The sequence below is a fragment of the Lissotriton vulgaris genome, chromosome 2_1 (assembly GCF_964263255.1).
Source record: "Lissotriton vulgaris chromosome 2_1, aLisVul1.2, whole genome shotgun sequence".
In the NCBI taxonomy this organism is placed as follows: domain Eukaryota; kingdom Metazoa; phylum Chordata; class Amphibia; order Caudata; family Salamandridae; genus Lissotriton; species Lissotriton vulgaris.
This window is the reverse complement of record NC_141687.1, coordinates 1,739,450,102-1,739,466,135: the sequence shown is the minus strand read 5'-3', so window position 1 is coordinate 1,739,466,135 and position 16,034 is coordinate 1,739,450,102. Positions and strand designations below refer to the sequence as shown.

General features: G+C 44.4%; 1 protein-coding gene across 1 annotated transcript in view; it reads left to right on the top strand.

The window, feature by feature from the left end:
- The window catches only part of LOC147733211 (mucin-5B-like), a 1,334,855-nt gene that overhangs the window by 142,612 nt on the left and 1,176,209 nt on the right, over window positions 1-16,034 (top strand). The window contains exon 5 of the mRNA XM_086956056.1: window positions 15,051-15,215. Within this exon, the coding sequence (XP_086812182.1) occupies window positions 15,051-15,215 (165 nt within the window). The remainder of the gene's footprint in view (window positions 1-15,050; window positions 15,216-16,034) is intronic.

The window sequence follows — 16,034 nt, the reverse complement described above, 5'->3', positions numbered from 1 at the left end:
CCCTATAAAAACAAAACACACACACAAAATAACAATAAACTCTTACCATAAATATTTATCAATTGATGAATTAATATTCATAATTAACTAATAAGTAATTAAACATAAATTACTTTCCACCCTCCACCCAAATAAACACCACAAACCATACCTAAAATCATTACACAATTTCGATAACTAATTTTGCATTATTAAATTAATATCAATTAACTCATTTAAAAAAATTTACTTCCCACCCTTTACCACTATAAACCCCACAACTTACATTCAAAATTAACTACACAATTGCCATATTTTAACTTTCATTAAGTAATTAGCATTAATTAACAATTATTAATTAATTATGATTAATTAAATAAATATTAACACACTAAAAATATTAATACATTTAGTATAATTAAATTACTTCCCACCCTAAAACAATGACTCAAAAGACATAATTGACAATTAAAAATTCATATTATTTAACAGCTAATCAATAAATAATTAATAATAAATTAATTCCCGCAATGAACACTATAAAATCTAAATTAAATAAATACTAATCTGTATCTCCCGTCCATTGTCGCCTTGCTTCTGTTTGCTGATTGCTGTACTTGTGTGCCTCTTTGTCTCCTTGCTGCTGTTTATTTTTGTTTACTGACTGCTGTACTTGTGTGCCCCTTTGTCTCCTCGCTGCCGTTTATTTTTGTTTACTGACTGCTGTACCTGGCCTCCGCAGACACCAGCCCACCCGCCAGACCTACAGCGCAACCGAACTCAACGCACTCAACGCCGGCCGCCGGTTGCTACCGAGCCACCCCAAGACGCACCCACGGACCCTTCTACTGCAACTCCTGCAAGTTCACCTGCATCCGGACCTGCATTACTCCAGCAGTGCCCAAGACTTCGACGATCAACAGCAGCAGCCACCTGAAGTGCATCCTGCTCAACACCCGCTCCATCCACAGACACGCCGTCGAGCTCTGGAACCTGCTCGACACCACAGCCTCAGACGTCGCCATCCTCATGGAATCCTGGATGAACGCCTCCTCAGCGCCCAACATCGCCATCGCCATCCCGGACGGCTACAAGATCATCCGGAGGGACTGCGTCAACCAGACAGGAGAAGGCATCGCCATCATCCACAGGAACTCCATCCGCATCACGACCAACACCGACGACACCCTCGCACCCGCCGAGCACCTGCACTTCCAGATCCACATCAACCCCAAGACCACCCTCAGAGGCACCCTCATCTACAGACCCCCGGGACCACGCACACAATTCAGCGAGGACATCGCCGACTTCGTCAGCCCGCATGCCCTCCCCTCCGCTGACTACATCCTCCTCGGAGACCTCAACTTCCACCTGGAGAACAACAACGACCGCAACACCACCACCCTGCTGGACAACCTCGCTAACCTCGGACTCAAGCAACTGGTGACCACCCCCACCCACTACGCTGGACACACACTCGACCTCGTCTTCTCATCCAGCAAGGACATCGCCTTCAGCCACGCCACCGGACTCCACTGGACGGACCACAGCTGCGTCCACTTCAGCTTCAAAAGGACCACGATCCACCACCAACAGCAACAGGTTGCACGCAGAAGCTGGAACAAGATCACAGCCGACCAGCTCGCGACTTCCCTGAGCAAGAACCCACCCACCACCGCAACGAACCCCAGCCAAGCGGCCACCAACCTCACGAAGTAGATCAGCGACTGCGCAGACAACCTCACCCCTCTGAGGACCCCGCCTAGCAGACCCGGCAGCAAGAAAGCCCCATGGCTCACTGACGAACTCAAGAGCTCCAAGAAGGACTGCAGAGCCCTTGAGAAAGCCTGGCGCAGAGACCCAACACCGGACAACATGACTGCCCTCAAGCTCGCCACCCGACAACACCACAAACTGATCCACACCACCAAGAAAACTGCATTCAGGGAACGACTGGACAACAACGCAAACAGCAGCAAGGAACTCTTCAACGTCGTCAAAGAGCTCTCCAACCCCAACGCCGGAAACAACGACATCACCCCTTCGCAAGACCTCTGCAACTCCCTCGCCTCCTACTTCCACAACAAGATCGCAGACATACACAACAGCTTCAGCACTTAACCGACGCACGCCACGACCGAACCACCGCCCCCCACCACCACCCTCCGCGCCTGGACCCCGATCAGCACCGAAGACACCATCCGCACGATGAACTCCATCCATTCCGGATCTCCGACCGTCCCTTGCCCTCACCACGTCTTCAACAAGGCCGACGCTGTCATCGCACCCCACCTGCAGGACATCATCAACACCTCCTTCAACACCGCTACCTTCCCGGAGAGCTGGAAGCACGCCGAACTCAGCGCCCTACTAAAGAAGCCATCAGCCGACCCCACCGACCTCAAGAACTACCGACCCATCTCGCTGCTCCCGTTCCCCGCAAAAGTAATCGAGAAGACCATCAACAAGCAGCTGGTCGCCTTCCTCGAGACGAACAGATCCCTCGACCTCTCGCAGTCTGGCTTCCGGGCCAACCACAGCACCAAGACCGCCCTGATCGCAGCAACCGATGACATCCAAGCCCTGCTCGACAATGGAGAAACAGCGGCCCTCATCCTCCTAGACCTCTCCGCGGCCTTCGACACGGTCTGCCACCGTACCCTAGTACAGCGCCTCAGCAATGTCGGAATCCAGGAGAAGGCACTGAAGTGGATCACCTCCTTCCTCGCCGGAAGGACACAGAGAATCCGCCTCCCCCCGTTCAGATCAGAAGCCACCGAAGTCATCTGTGGCGTTCCTCAATGCTCCTCTCTCAGCCCAACCCTCTTCAACGTCTACATGAGTCCCCTCGCAGCCATCGCACGCCAGCACAACCTCAACATCATCTCCTATGCCGATGATACCCGGCTGAACCTCTCCCTCACCAACGACCCGGCCACCGCCAGAGCCAACCTACACGAAGGGATGAAAGAGGCAGCCATTTGGATGAAGAACAGTCGCTTGAAACTGAACTTGGACAAGATTTAAGTCCTCATCCTGGGATCCTCACCCTCCGCCTGAGACGACTCCTGGTGGCCCCCCGCCCTAGGCAGCGCACCCAAACCAACAGACCACGCACGCAACCTGGGCTTCATCCTGGACTCCTCCCTCTCCATGACCAGACAAGTCAACGCCGTCTCCTCGCCGTGCTTCAACATCCTACACATGCTATGCAAGATCTTCCGGTGGATCCCCACTGAGACCAGGAAGACGGTCACCCAGGCCCTCGTCACCAGCCGACTGGACTACGGCAACTCCCTCTACGCCGGAACCACCGTCAAACTCCAGAAGAGACTCCCGTGGATCCAGAACGCCTCAGCACGACTCATCCTGGACATCCCCCGGCGCAACCACATCTCCGGACACCTGAAAGACCTGCACTGGCTCCCGGTCAACAAGAGAATCACCTTCCGTCTCCTCACCCACGCACACAAAGCCCTGCACAACCAGGGCCCAGGATACCTTAACAGCCATCTCAACTTCTACGCTCCCAAACGCCAGCTTCGATCGACCGGCCACGCCCTCGCCGCCGTCCCCCGCATCCGAAAAGCCACCACAGGGGGAAGGCCCTTCTCGTACCTCGCCGCCAAGACTTGGAACTCCCTCCCTACCCACCTCCGCCTGACCCACGACCACCTCGCCTTCAGGAAGCAGCTCAAGACCTGGCTGTCCGAGCAGTAGCTGACCCCCCCTCCCCTAGCGCCTTGAGACCCTCCGGGTGAGTAGTGTGCTATACAAATGCTTTGATTGATTGATTGCTTATAATTAAACTACTTCCCACCCTATTCCCCTATTAACCCACAACCCGCTCCTAAAAAAATGACACAACTAACATAATTGCCAATTAATTAATAAAACATAACTAACAACTAATGCTTAAATGATTAATATTAATTTAATTCCCACAATTAACACTATGAAATGTAAATTTAATGAATACTAATACATAAAAAGAATCATTAATTTATTATAATTACATTACTTGCCACCCTCTTAACCTATAAACACGCAATCTACTACAGAACATAAAAAGGCAAATGTAATTAAGATAAAATTAATTATTACTAAAAATTAACACATATATCAAAAAACAAAGCAAATTCTTATACAAAAAGTAGATCACATACTTTTAAAATACATACTAAAATACATAACACTATATAAAACATCGATATTTTAAACAACCATACTTTTGCAAACGATATTAACAACTTCGATATTTCCCCAAAAATATTTCTTACCTGCAAGTCAATAATCTTGACCACGATATTCTTCCTGTCGATATTTCTGTATCTTAAATGAAAATGAAAGATGAAAAATGTTCCGTGAGAAAAAAGTCTGTTACTCCACTATCACTGCTGCGTTACCGAACAATATACTCTCTGATCTAATATAGAAGTCACTTACAGTTATGAGTAACATGCCCTCCTCATCTGAACTTGGTCCGACGCTAAAAGTGACATCCCGGAGTTCTAGGAAGCCCGCCATAAGTAAACGCTGCATGCTTGAATAGTAAAAAAAAAGGAAGGATGCTGAGTCGTTACAAAGCTCTAATGAGCAGCCATCTTGAAAGGACTATATTCCTCTAGAAAGATTTATCTCTGAATGGTGAAAATGGGTTAAAAAAGTGGAAATGTGCAGGGAGAAAACGACAAAAAAGAAACTGCCTGTCTGTTGTAAAGTGAGTGTTCACAACTGCATGCACTGACCGTAGGCTCACAATGCAAAAAGAAGGGGGTTCCCCAAGGGAAGCAGGATAATGGGCAGGAAGGGGGAAAAACAGTACAGAAGAGAAAAGAGACCCTGCCGTGGATAAAGAGGCCATATTCAAGAGTCCTGGGATATAGATAAACTTAATGGACCAGAAAGCACAGCCAAAAAATTATAATTACAACATGACAATGAAGTCCATTTTTCTTTTTCCTTCATTTTTTTATTTTCTTTTATGTCTTTATGAATTTATACAATGATAAAAAACATTTTTTTAATAATAGGTATATACATTTTTGATGAACACATTCAACAATTGATCCCAACAAAATGACAATTTATAAAATATTTCTCATAAATAAATGTGACGTTCCACACAACACCATTCGTACCTCATCATTCTTCACTCAAGATGCAATCATACAACAACATTCATCCTCAATAGCTACAGTTAAAAATCAATTCAAGATGCACAAATGCCTGAATGGAAGGTTAGACGGAAATATACTGTAAATATAGGCACGCTATATTAGCTGGAAAAACAGAGGAGGGGGGCTGACTCCAAAGATGACTAAGGATCGCTGTTTTCAACCCCATAGACGCCTACGTGCGTTTCGGTGAAGCGGCCAGGTCAGGCCACACCTTCATCAGGGCCAAGAGGTATCAAGAGGCGGGGAACAACACTATGAGATCAGGGATCAGGGTCTCAAAACGGATCGTGTAGAAAGGACAGAGGTTAATAGCAATATCTTCGACCTTGCATTGTTATAGGACGGTCCAGGCGGGCTAGCAACGTTCTGTCCTCACTCTCGAGGATTTCTGTATTTTATTAGATAGGCGAGGGAAATTTCAGTGACTCCGAAAGAGCCGGGTCCGTCGTCTTGGTATGTAGGTGGGAGAGATATTCAGTTTCTATATCTTACTGGGTGCTGAGCGATTCTCTCCAATGGAGTGTCCGTTCTCATACGGTCATCATGCCGGTGGGCGTCATCCTTCAGTAGAGCCTGGACCCTTGAATAGGGCCTCTTTATCCACTGCAGGGTCTCTTTTCTCTTCCGTAGGCTCACAATGACCTACCCAGAAACGTGCTGTAAAAATGTTGGCATACCGCAAACACATATACGAGACACGAAAGTAAACCCAACCGAAACCTAGTGTGTAACTCGAACAAGATTAAAATTAAAAGTGAGAAAATGAAAATAAATGGAAGTGAGAGATGTGGAATGGAAAATACATGCATAAATGTGCAAGGAATCAGTTGTGTGAAATGATGACATTCCATAATATCGACATGTACTTAATATGACATACCGTATTTTCCGGCGTATAAGACGACCTTTTAACCCCTTAAAATTTTCTGGAAAGTCGGGGGTCGTCTTATACGCCGGGTACAAAATGTTATGGTATGTTTTCATGCGCTTTTTCATAGCGAGGACTTCACTCGAAGGTGTCAGACCGCTTCACAATAGGAAATAACAAGAAACAACACACCTTATGTTAAAAAATACAGCCACCGGCACTGGCAACGTCCACACCCAGCCCCCGCGCCATGAATTGTGCAAGTATCGAAAGCGAGCGCTTTTTTTTCATAGCGAGGACTTCACTCGAAGGTGTCAGACCGCTTCACAATAGGAAATACCGTATGTAACAAGAAACAACACACCTTATGTTAAAAAATACAGTCACCGGCCCTGGCAACGTCCACACCCAGGCCCCGCGCCATGAAGTATCGAAAGCGAGCGTTTTTTTCATAGCAAGGACTTCACTCGAAGGTGTCAAACCGCTTCACAAGCGAGCAAATGGCGCCATGAGTCTTACCTCGACTGCCGCTGCCGCTGTACACGCGCCTCCAACCACTTGCACAGCCCCAGGCAGACGAGGCAGCAGGACGAGGCAGCAGGACGTCCGAAATACGGTATATGGGAACGGGCAGCCAGCGCCGAAGATGGCAGCGCCCGGTGTGTTGACACGTTTGGCACGTTTGGCACGTTTTGGCACGTGCCCCTCTCTCCTTGACATGGGCGTGGGCATAGAAAGGGGACTGTAGAATGTTCCCGAATGTTACCGAAGGCAGTAGAGCACTTGCCGTGATTGGCTGGTTGTTGCGAAGAGGAAAGGCAGTCTGGTGAGCAGATACCGTATTTGCCGTACCGTACGTGTGGTGTTGAAGACAGTCTCTGCACCTGTTCATACTGTACAGCACCAGTACATCCAGTGCAAATGGCTGACAGTCAAGAACCCGGCAAGGCTCCAGCAGCACATCCAGTGCAAATGGGTGACAGTCAAGAACCCGGCAAGGCTCCAGCAGCACATCCAGTGCAAATGGCTGGCAGTGAAGAACTCAGCAAGGCTCCAGGAGTGGCAAGAAGAAGGAAATATGAAGCCAGTTACAAACTTAAAGTTGTGGATTTTGCCATGGAACATAATAACTGTGCTGCTGCAAGACAATATGGAGTGACAGAAAAGATGGTTCGGGCCTGGAGAGCAAATGAGAAAGCATTACGGAGTATGCCAAGGGGCAAGTGTGCATTAAGAAGAGGCACCCCACATTGGCAAGAACTCGAAAAGCATGTAGCAGACATGGTGGCCGAGCATCGGCAAAGCGGTTATGTCGTGACCCGAAATAAAATCCGATTGGTTGCACTTCAGTGGGCCAAATCTAATCCAGATCTCAGCCACAGATTTAAGGCCACTGTATCCTGGTGTACCAGATTCATGGGAAGGCATAATCTGGTATTGCGGCAAAAGACAAAAATTGCCCAGAAATTACCTGCGGATCTTGATGCCAAAATGCATAGCTTCCATCGCTACGTTATTAGGCTGCGCAATGAACATGGCTATGCGCTAAGTAGCATCGGAAATATGGATGAAACTCCAATGAATTTCGATATGATTGCCAACAAAACTGTCCATCAAAAAGGCGAAAAGACAATTTTAATAAAAACAACAGGACATGAGAAGTCCAGTTTCACAGTGGTACTAGCATGCACAGCTGATGGCGCAAAGCTGAGACCAATGGTTATTTTCAAAAGAAAAACAATGCCGAAACTCAAGTTCCCTGTTGGTTGTTTTGTGCATGTGAATGAGAAAGGATGGATGGATGAAGAAGGGGTAAAGCTATGGCTTGATAATGTATGGAGCAGGCGACCAGGTGGACTTCTACAAAGACGTAGTCTACTGGTGTGGGATATGTTCAGGGCTCATTTAACTCCAAGCACCAAGCAAAGGCTGGCAAGAATAAAAACAGATGCTGCAGTTATACCTGGAGGATTGACATCGTTGGTGCAGCCACTGGATGTGTGCCTAAACAAGCCATTTAAAGATCGCATCCGAGAACAGTGGAATGAGTGGATGGTTAGCGGTGAAAAAACATTCACAAAAGGAGGAAACATGCGTTCTCCACAGTTGGATGTTTTGTGCACCTTTGTTATAAAGGCCTGGAACGACATTGATGCAGAAACTGTAATAAAGTCTTTCAAGAAGTGTGGCATATCAAATTCATTAGATGGTATGGAGGACGACTATTTGTGGGAAGGTGAAGAGGATGCCGAAGAAGAGACCACATCATCTGATACGGAATTGGTACCAGATCCATACGATGACTGCCTTACAGATGTACCACAAGATCTCATTGACTTACTTATGAGATCAGACGACGAAGAGGAGGATTTTGAAGGCTTTTAAAGGGAACGTTGTAAATCCTGTAGAAATCCCTTGGATTTATGGAAAGTTATGGGAAGTTTAATCCACTTGCACTGTTTCATGCACTAATTTATGTTTACCGTACCGTACCGGTATATTCAGAAGTGACAGTTTTTCATATGGTTCTAAATAAAAATATTGCGAGTAAAGCAAGATTGTTTATACAACCAATTTGTTTGAGTTCAGTCTTTGAGTTTGTAAAATAAACGCTTAGGTAACACTGTCCACTGATAAAGCCTTACTGCTCACCCACAGGGAGGAGGACTAGACTAATACGGTAAGTTCAAAATACCGGTACATTCTCGGAATGGCTATGCAGGACTGTGTTGGACTGCGCTGGAAGTGGGGGTCGTCTTATACGGCGAGTATAGCACAAAACCTAAAATATTTCAGGCAAAGTAGGGGGTCGTCTTATACGCCGGGTCGTCTTATACGCCGGAAAATACGGTACAAATAAATGGTACTTCGTCTATACTATCATAGAAACATGTTTGTGCTCTTGTATAATGGTGTCAAAAATGAAAACTTAAATATTATACCAAATAAACCATGACAAGCATTGGTCACTGGTAGAAAATATGCAATGTGGCACGAGTAAATTGGCTTCTACGAGCTAACCCATTCAAGTGGTATATGTCCATGAAAGACTTACTGAATGTTGAGACAGTCCCCTGGATAGGGGGTAAATGTGGAGTATACCACACTGGTCTTAAAATTAATCAACCAACTTCAATGGACATACAGGTTATGTAGCACAATAACAAATACATGATGTTGCAAAATATTTGTTGACATAAACATGACCCCACAATGAAAAAATGCATAGTTTGACAACATACTTTGCGACAGGGACAATAGCACAAGGGCAAGTGCATGATGTAACAAAATGCTCTTGACATAAACATGACCTCACAATAACAAATACAAATGCATAGAATGCCAGTATGCTATGTAACATAAACATGTTCTCACACTAACTTTAATGCTTAAAGAAATTATGCTTGTCAATAAGAGAAAAGTATTGGAAAAATGTGCTAACTAATAGGTCTGACTAAAGGAACCCAAAAGGTTCTAAAAAAGTAAAAAATTTGAGAAGTGCTGTGTGTTGTTTGTGTCACCTGATTATGGAGTATAACTACGTGTGATGACTGTCTAGGGTGATAGGGTGAAACCACTTCAGTGAGTGCACACCAAGGGGCTCTGCATCCTCTGGGCCGGCAGAAGCCACCGCCGGCCCAGAGGATGCAGATTAACCGCTGCGATCAGAAAAAAGACCCCCGCCAGATTAGGATGGCTGGGGGATCTTCTTTCCGTCTGCTGCTTTTCCGCCGCGGTCGCCTTCCGACCACGGCAGAATAGCTCTAACATGGCTGGCGGTGTCTATCAGACACCGCCAGCCATATTAGGATGGCGGCCGTCCTATGCCTTTCCACTGCGGCATTTCCGCCGTGGAAAGGCATACAGACTTTTCTTTGGGGGCCCGTTGTGGGCACCCAGGGGTGAAGGGGGGTGGGGGGTGCACATGGGGGTACCACGCGGTGCCTGCAGCTTCATGCACGCAAAGAAAACATGATTTTTTTAACATTGCGGCGTGTGCTGCTTCAAGCAACACCCGCCGCAATGTTAAATATGCAGGCTGTGGCCTCCATGGTGGCGGTCAAATCCTGATCTGCACGGAGGGACCGCTGCTGCCCCTGCGGACGGTCCCTCCTACTCTGGGGTGGTGGACTGACGCAGGTCAATCCGCCATCATAATAGGCCTCTTTAGAATATTATTGAATATAAGGTCAACTTTGTGTATGGGTTTAATTTGAGTGTGCGCAAGTTGTGGTTAGTACTCTTAGTTGTTTCCAACTTTTTCAAAGGGGCATTTTCAAGATTATAAATTTATTATCTGACTTCTCCATGAGAGAGGATTTTTCATTGCATTCCAAAAACACTAAACATGAACTAGTTACCCGTTCCCATTTGGAAAAGACAGTGAATTTAACGTAATAAGGTAACTTCAATATTTTCAACAGTTTTTCAACTACACTTCACCCTGCCCTCTGGGTTGACCGGGGCCTACCCTAGGGGTGACTTATATGCGTTAAAATAAAAGATTTGGCCTGAAAAAGGGTTTATATTGCCAGGTGGAAATTATAGTTGAAATATGCATTCAAATGCTCCAATGGCTTGCCTGAGACATGTTTAGAAGGATACTTAAATGGGTGGCACATTCAGTGCTGCAGTCCCACTAGTAGCATTAGTACAATTTTACTAGGGACTCACAAGTAAATTAAATTTGGAAATTGGGTATGTGCCAATTTTATCATGTTTAGCATACTTATTTAAGGGCAGTGAAGGTTATTCAGTGCAGTGCCCTTGGTGCTCTTCCATAAGTACAATGGCACATGCATAGCCCTGGGTGCCCTTACACACTTATATAAAGGTACAGAGCAGTATGCACTGCAGTGGAGTGCAGTGCATACCTTAGGTGGCCTTACATAAGCATGTAAAGGCATCTGAGAGGTATTCACTCCCGGGCCTTGAGAGGTTTGCACTGGAGTAAATATCCCTCGGTGCACTTATTTGTGTAAGGGCACCAAGGGGCATGCTAGTATGCACTGGGGCGCATTCTCGTCAATGCATATGTAAGGGCAACAAGGGGAATCCACTGCACTACAGTGCTTACTCCTCACCTCTATACTCAATACCCCTCAAAGCCCTTACTTAAGCATGTAAGTGCACCAAGGTGTAAGCACTGCTGTGCAGTGTTTGAAACAGGGCTGTTTTTGAATATAGTTGCAAAAAGTAACCATAACACTAAACAGGCTCAGCAAAAATATGTGTGTAATTCGAGTAAAACCGGTTAGCACTAGATAGCTTGTGAAAGAAGACTGTGTTTGAAGGGTTTTGAAGATTAGAGAGCACTTTACCTTCATTCCTTATAAAAGTAGGGTTATTAATGCCTATATCAGCATCGTCACTAACATTTAAGGTGAAGTCGAATCTTTAAAAAAGCACAGTTTTTGGGAAGCAGTAGGTTCCTAAGTTAGCAACACAGGAAAGGTGTTCAGTAAAGTTGAGAAAAGATCGAAAGTTTGGGTAGTGGTAGGATTAAGTCGTTGCTAACCTCTTGTAACTATTGTAATTATTGTGTTGATTTCTGCAATTGCTCACATTCTCTGAAATGGTTTTTAACGTTTAAACTGGTGGCGGCAATTCCGCTGTGGCGCGGGCGTTCTAAAGTGTGGGCGGGGCTGCAACGGCCGTTCGCAGCAGCAGGGAGGGATTGCTCCCGTCAGGTTATAATTGCCGATAAAGAGAAAAAAGGTTTGTCTAAGAGGAAGCGACATGATATAGAAATGGAGGATGCTAGAGATAAAGTTTACAATTAACTAAAGCTGTCCGAAAAATCAAATTGCAAATAAACCCCTGATTTTCGTAGCTTTAGAGAGATATTGTCCGATGCTACTAGTGGTGCTGCCTAAATTCTTTTTGATTTTACTGCTCATTTGCATCTTTAAATGATTTTGTTTTAGCACTTACTTTGTATGTCCAGTTTACTGAGAGCTTTCATGGCACTGGCTTATGCATTTATGATTTCTGTTTTCTTGACTCTTTGTAATTAATCTTTTGCATTTTCTTCTTGATATAGAACTCAATCATTGAGTCGGCCCTTTTTTTAATTGACTGTATTTTTGTTGTGTTGGGAGGTGCATTATCTTGGGGATACATTGTCCCTTGAAATTGAGGTTTAACACCATCTCCAATTCATCACACCATGGGAGTATAGTTAAGGTAATATTTTGGAGTGTACATTTATAGGGCTCCCCACTCGCACAGCACATTGGGACAAGACCTGATAATGTAACTTTGTTTAGGAATTTGTTAAGGAACATAATAAGAAGAAAGTGAACAGTTTGGGACATTGGAAAAATGAAGGGAAAATCAGAGAGCGTTTTAAAGCTGAGAAAGAATTTAGATTTTCAACTTCGCATCCAAGATTGAGAATGGAACCAGAGATAAAAGAAGAACTGTGTATGGTGCATCGTAAACCTACAGGAGTTAGGTCAATAGAATCTGTGGGTGAGATGGAGTGTAAAAGAAGTTATGTTGTTTGCTGCAATTTTCTGGTTAGTGAATTTTGAAAGGTTACTATTATGTGTGTGATAAGACTGCTTATTTCAACCTACCTCGTAATTGGGTGGTTCCTGTCATCTGGCTTTAGTATTTCCTAGAGTTGATTATATCATATAATACATAGTCCTTTTCCTTCTCTGCCTGGCCCGCCCGGCCCCAAACCTGCCAAGCCTTATCTATAGGCCTTAGGCTGCAGGGGAGCAGTGTCCTGGGCAAGCGAGGGCGAGGTGCCCGGCCACTTCTGGCCAGGGAGCTGTCCAGGACCTCCTGGCCTGATTCCCAGCATCCCCTGGCTGAAAGGCTTTCCTGCCAGCTGGCTGGAGGCAGTGCACAGGGAGGGGCGGAGCATGCAAATACTAGAAAGAGGACAACGTGGGTATGCTAAGTGACGCCGAATGAGTTGAATGATGCTGTTGGTTTGAAGAGATGAGGCATGGGTTTTGCCAAATAATTTTAGATATATTAGGGATATGATTCCATCTATAGATGTGACTATGAACGATGTGAAAGAAGTAGATTATCTACACTTGTTAATAAGATGGCATCTAATATAGCAGGAACACTAAGCCAAATTAAACCTTAAACAATTGCTGTGCATGCAATGAATATGTCAAACCGATTAGCACTAGAAGGAAGGAGGTTGCAGGGTTTTGAAGGTTAGAGAATGTTCTGCCTACATTCATGATAACAATAGAGTTATTCATGCCTATATCAGCAACATAACTAACATTTATCTCGGATATTGTCTTTAAAAGAGCACGAAAGTTAGGAAGCAGTAAGTTTCTGGGTTAGCGGCATAAGAAAGGGGTTTGGTAAAGTTAATTAATGAATCATTCGTTTGGGAGGTGGTTTGATTGGGTTGTTGCTAACACTTGTAATTATTGTGTTGATTTGGGAGTTGTCTTTTTTCTCTTGTTCAAATTCTCTGAAATGCATTGTATAATTGCGAGTGTAAGGAGAAAAGAGGCTTGTCTAAAAGGAAGCAACATGACATTGAGATGGAGGATGACAGAGATCAAATTTATAGTCAACTAAAGCTGTTAGATAAATAGAATCACAAGAAGCAGAAAGGGATGTTAACTGTGCAATGACATTTGGGTTAATTTATTTTCTTTTACCGATCATAGAGTTATCAGATGCAGGAGGTTGTTGAAGTGTTTGTGCATTTTATATTTGTATGCATTATTACAATGTGCAGGATGTGGATTGATTCTCCCTGTTTTTGTCTACATATTGACATGGTGCTAATGCAATTGAAACACTTTTGTTATGATGAACTAAAGTGATGTTTTCTTGCTTATGTTAACTAGGCCTCAATTTAGACCTCAACACCGTCTGGATTTATCCTTCTTCATATACAATGTTCATTATTTCTGCGAAGTGTAGCAGTGTTATGTTTCATTGTTTTCATTCACGCTGTTCTTGCTGTTTAAACAAAAACGTTCCACATGGTCACAATAATGCTTCTCTTCTCAAGGACCTTCCACTCACTGTGTATTTCATTCATTCACAGTATCGATCTGTGGTTCATGTAACTAGTTTGTCCATCTCTGGACGACATTAGCATATACCTGACGGAACCCATTATCATGTAGTAAGATACTGGCAATATGACATTTTTATAAAGCTGTGTTCTGATTTACGCGGGAGGGGGTGGGGTGGTGGGGTTCAAACCCCACCCCATGATGAGTCCGCAGAATTGTTTGCCTTCATTTGAAAAATTCTCTATAGAAAACACGGATTTTGGAAGCTTCATAGAGACTTCATCCAATGCTACTAGGGATGCTGCCTAATTTCTCCTTGACTTTACTGCTCATTTAGGACTTAAAATTATTTTGATTTTGTTCTTGCTTTGTATGTTCTGTTTACTGAGAGCCTTCATGGCTATGACTTTATGTATTTGAATCTATGATTTCTGTACCGCACTGTTTGAATGTTTAAAATACATCTTTTGCATTGTATTCTTGATCTAAAACTCAGTCATGGAGTTGGCTCTTACGTAATTGACAATATTTTTGATGTGTTGGGCGGTGCCTTATTTTGGGAACACATTGCCTCATGAAAATGACGTTTAACACTGTCTCTGATTCATCCTCCCATGGGCATATAGTTGAGGTAAAATCTTGGAGTGTACATTTTTAGTGGTCTCTGTGCTTACAGCTCGTTGGAACAATACCTGATAACGCAAATAGGACTGAAAACCTAGTGGTTTGAACTGATCTGTTTTCACAAGGCAGCACTGTACAATTCAAATAAAGACATAAATAAATGCAATAAGCATGATGTATGCTAAAGATCATAGATTAATAGGGCAGTGGTTAGGTAGGGTTTGAACACAATTAGGATCTAGTATAAGTTTGCAAGTTTGCATGCAGTTATGTGCATGTTTCAAAATCTTTTTTCCCATGACTGCTCACACTTTACTGACTTCAATTTCAAACTTTGCAAATTTCTACTTTGCCTTTTTAGTAATGAATTTCTATTTCATTCGCTAGGCCTTTGTGGAAACTTCAACAGCGTGTCTTTGGATGACTTCCAGACAGTCAGTGGTGTAGTGGAAAACTCAGCATCAGCATTCGCCAACTCCTGGAAAACCATGTCTTTCTGCCCTGATGTGCATGACAGCTTTGAAGACCCTTGTTTAGAAGGCAGTGACAAAGGTACCGGCCGAAATGTCTTTCTGTGTCAACATCCTATTCCATTTTTGACCTAAAGCCTTGAAACGGCCAATCAAGTTTACATCTGGGTAGTTCTGCCCTTATTCACTATAATTCACTTTGCATATTTTATTTTGTCATATTTTTAAATATGTTTGTTGTTATTTGAGATTAGATCCAACATGTAGTCTAGACTAGAGTAGCTGCCAGTGGACAGGTGTCCATTCTGATAATACTGCACCATTTCCTGCACTTCTAAACCATGCATCCCACAGTCTACTGCACTGCTTAGCCCTACCTCCCTCACCCGACAACATACACCTATCACATGGCGCTCCTAACTTGTATTAGGAGGGAAGGGTTGTAAGTAACGACAATCTTCAGCTACAGGATATCCTTCCCATAGGACATCCTACAGCAATAAATTGTCACCAGTCAGGCTGCCACTTTAATCAGCCGTCGCCAAGAGTGAAGTTCCTGACTGTGCCTGACCATGTAGGTTTAGTATAATCTTTCATATTAAAGACCATTGCCATCTCATATAACCACAATTTCACTCAATCAGCACACTACCATCCCCAAATACCCCAGTATGACCCCACTGCAGAATTACTACAGGTCAGCACCAGCCCAACTACCATAAGTACACAGTCCCTCACTATACTCTACCCTATTCTGTGTAATATATGTGAGGCCAACCCCTGCCGCACATAGACAAAGGCCCTGTGCACCAGTGGATTAGCTGCAGGGCCAGGTCTGTGGACAGGTCCCGTGGCCTGCACTCCATAGGCAGCCAACTCCACACTGTAGAAGATGACCCAC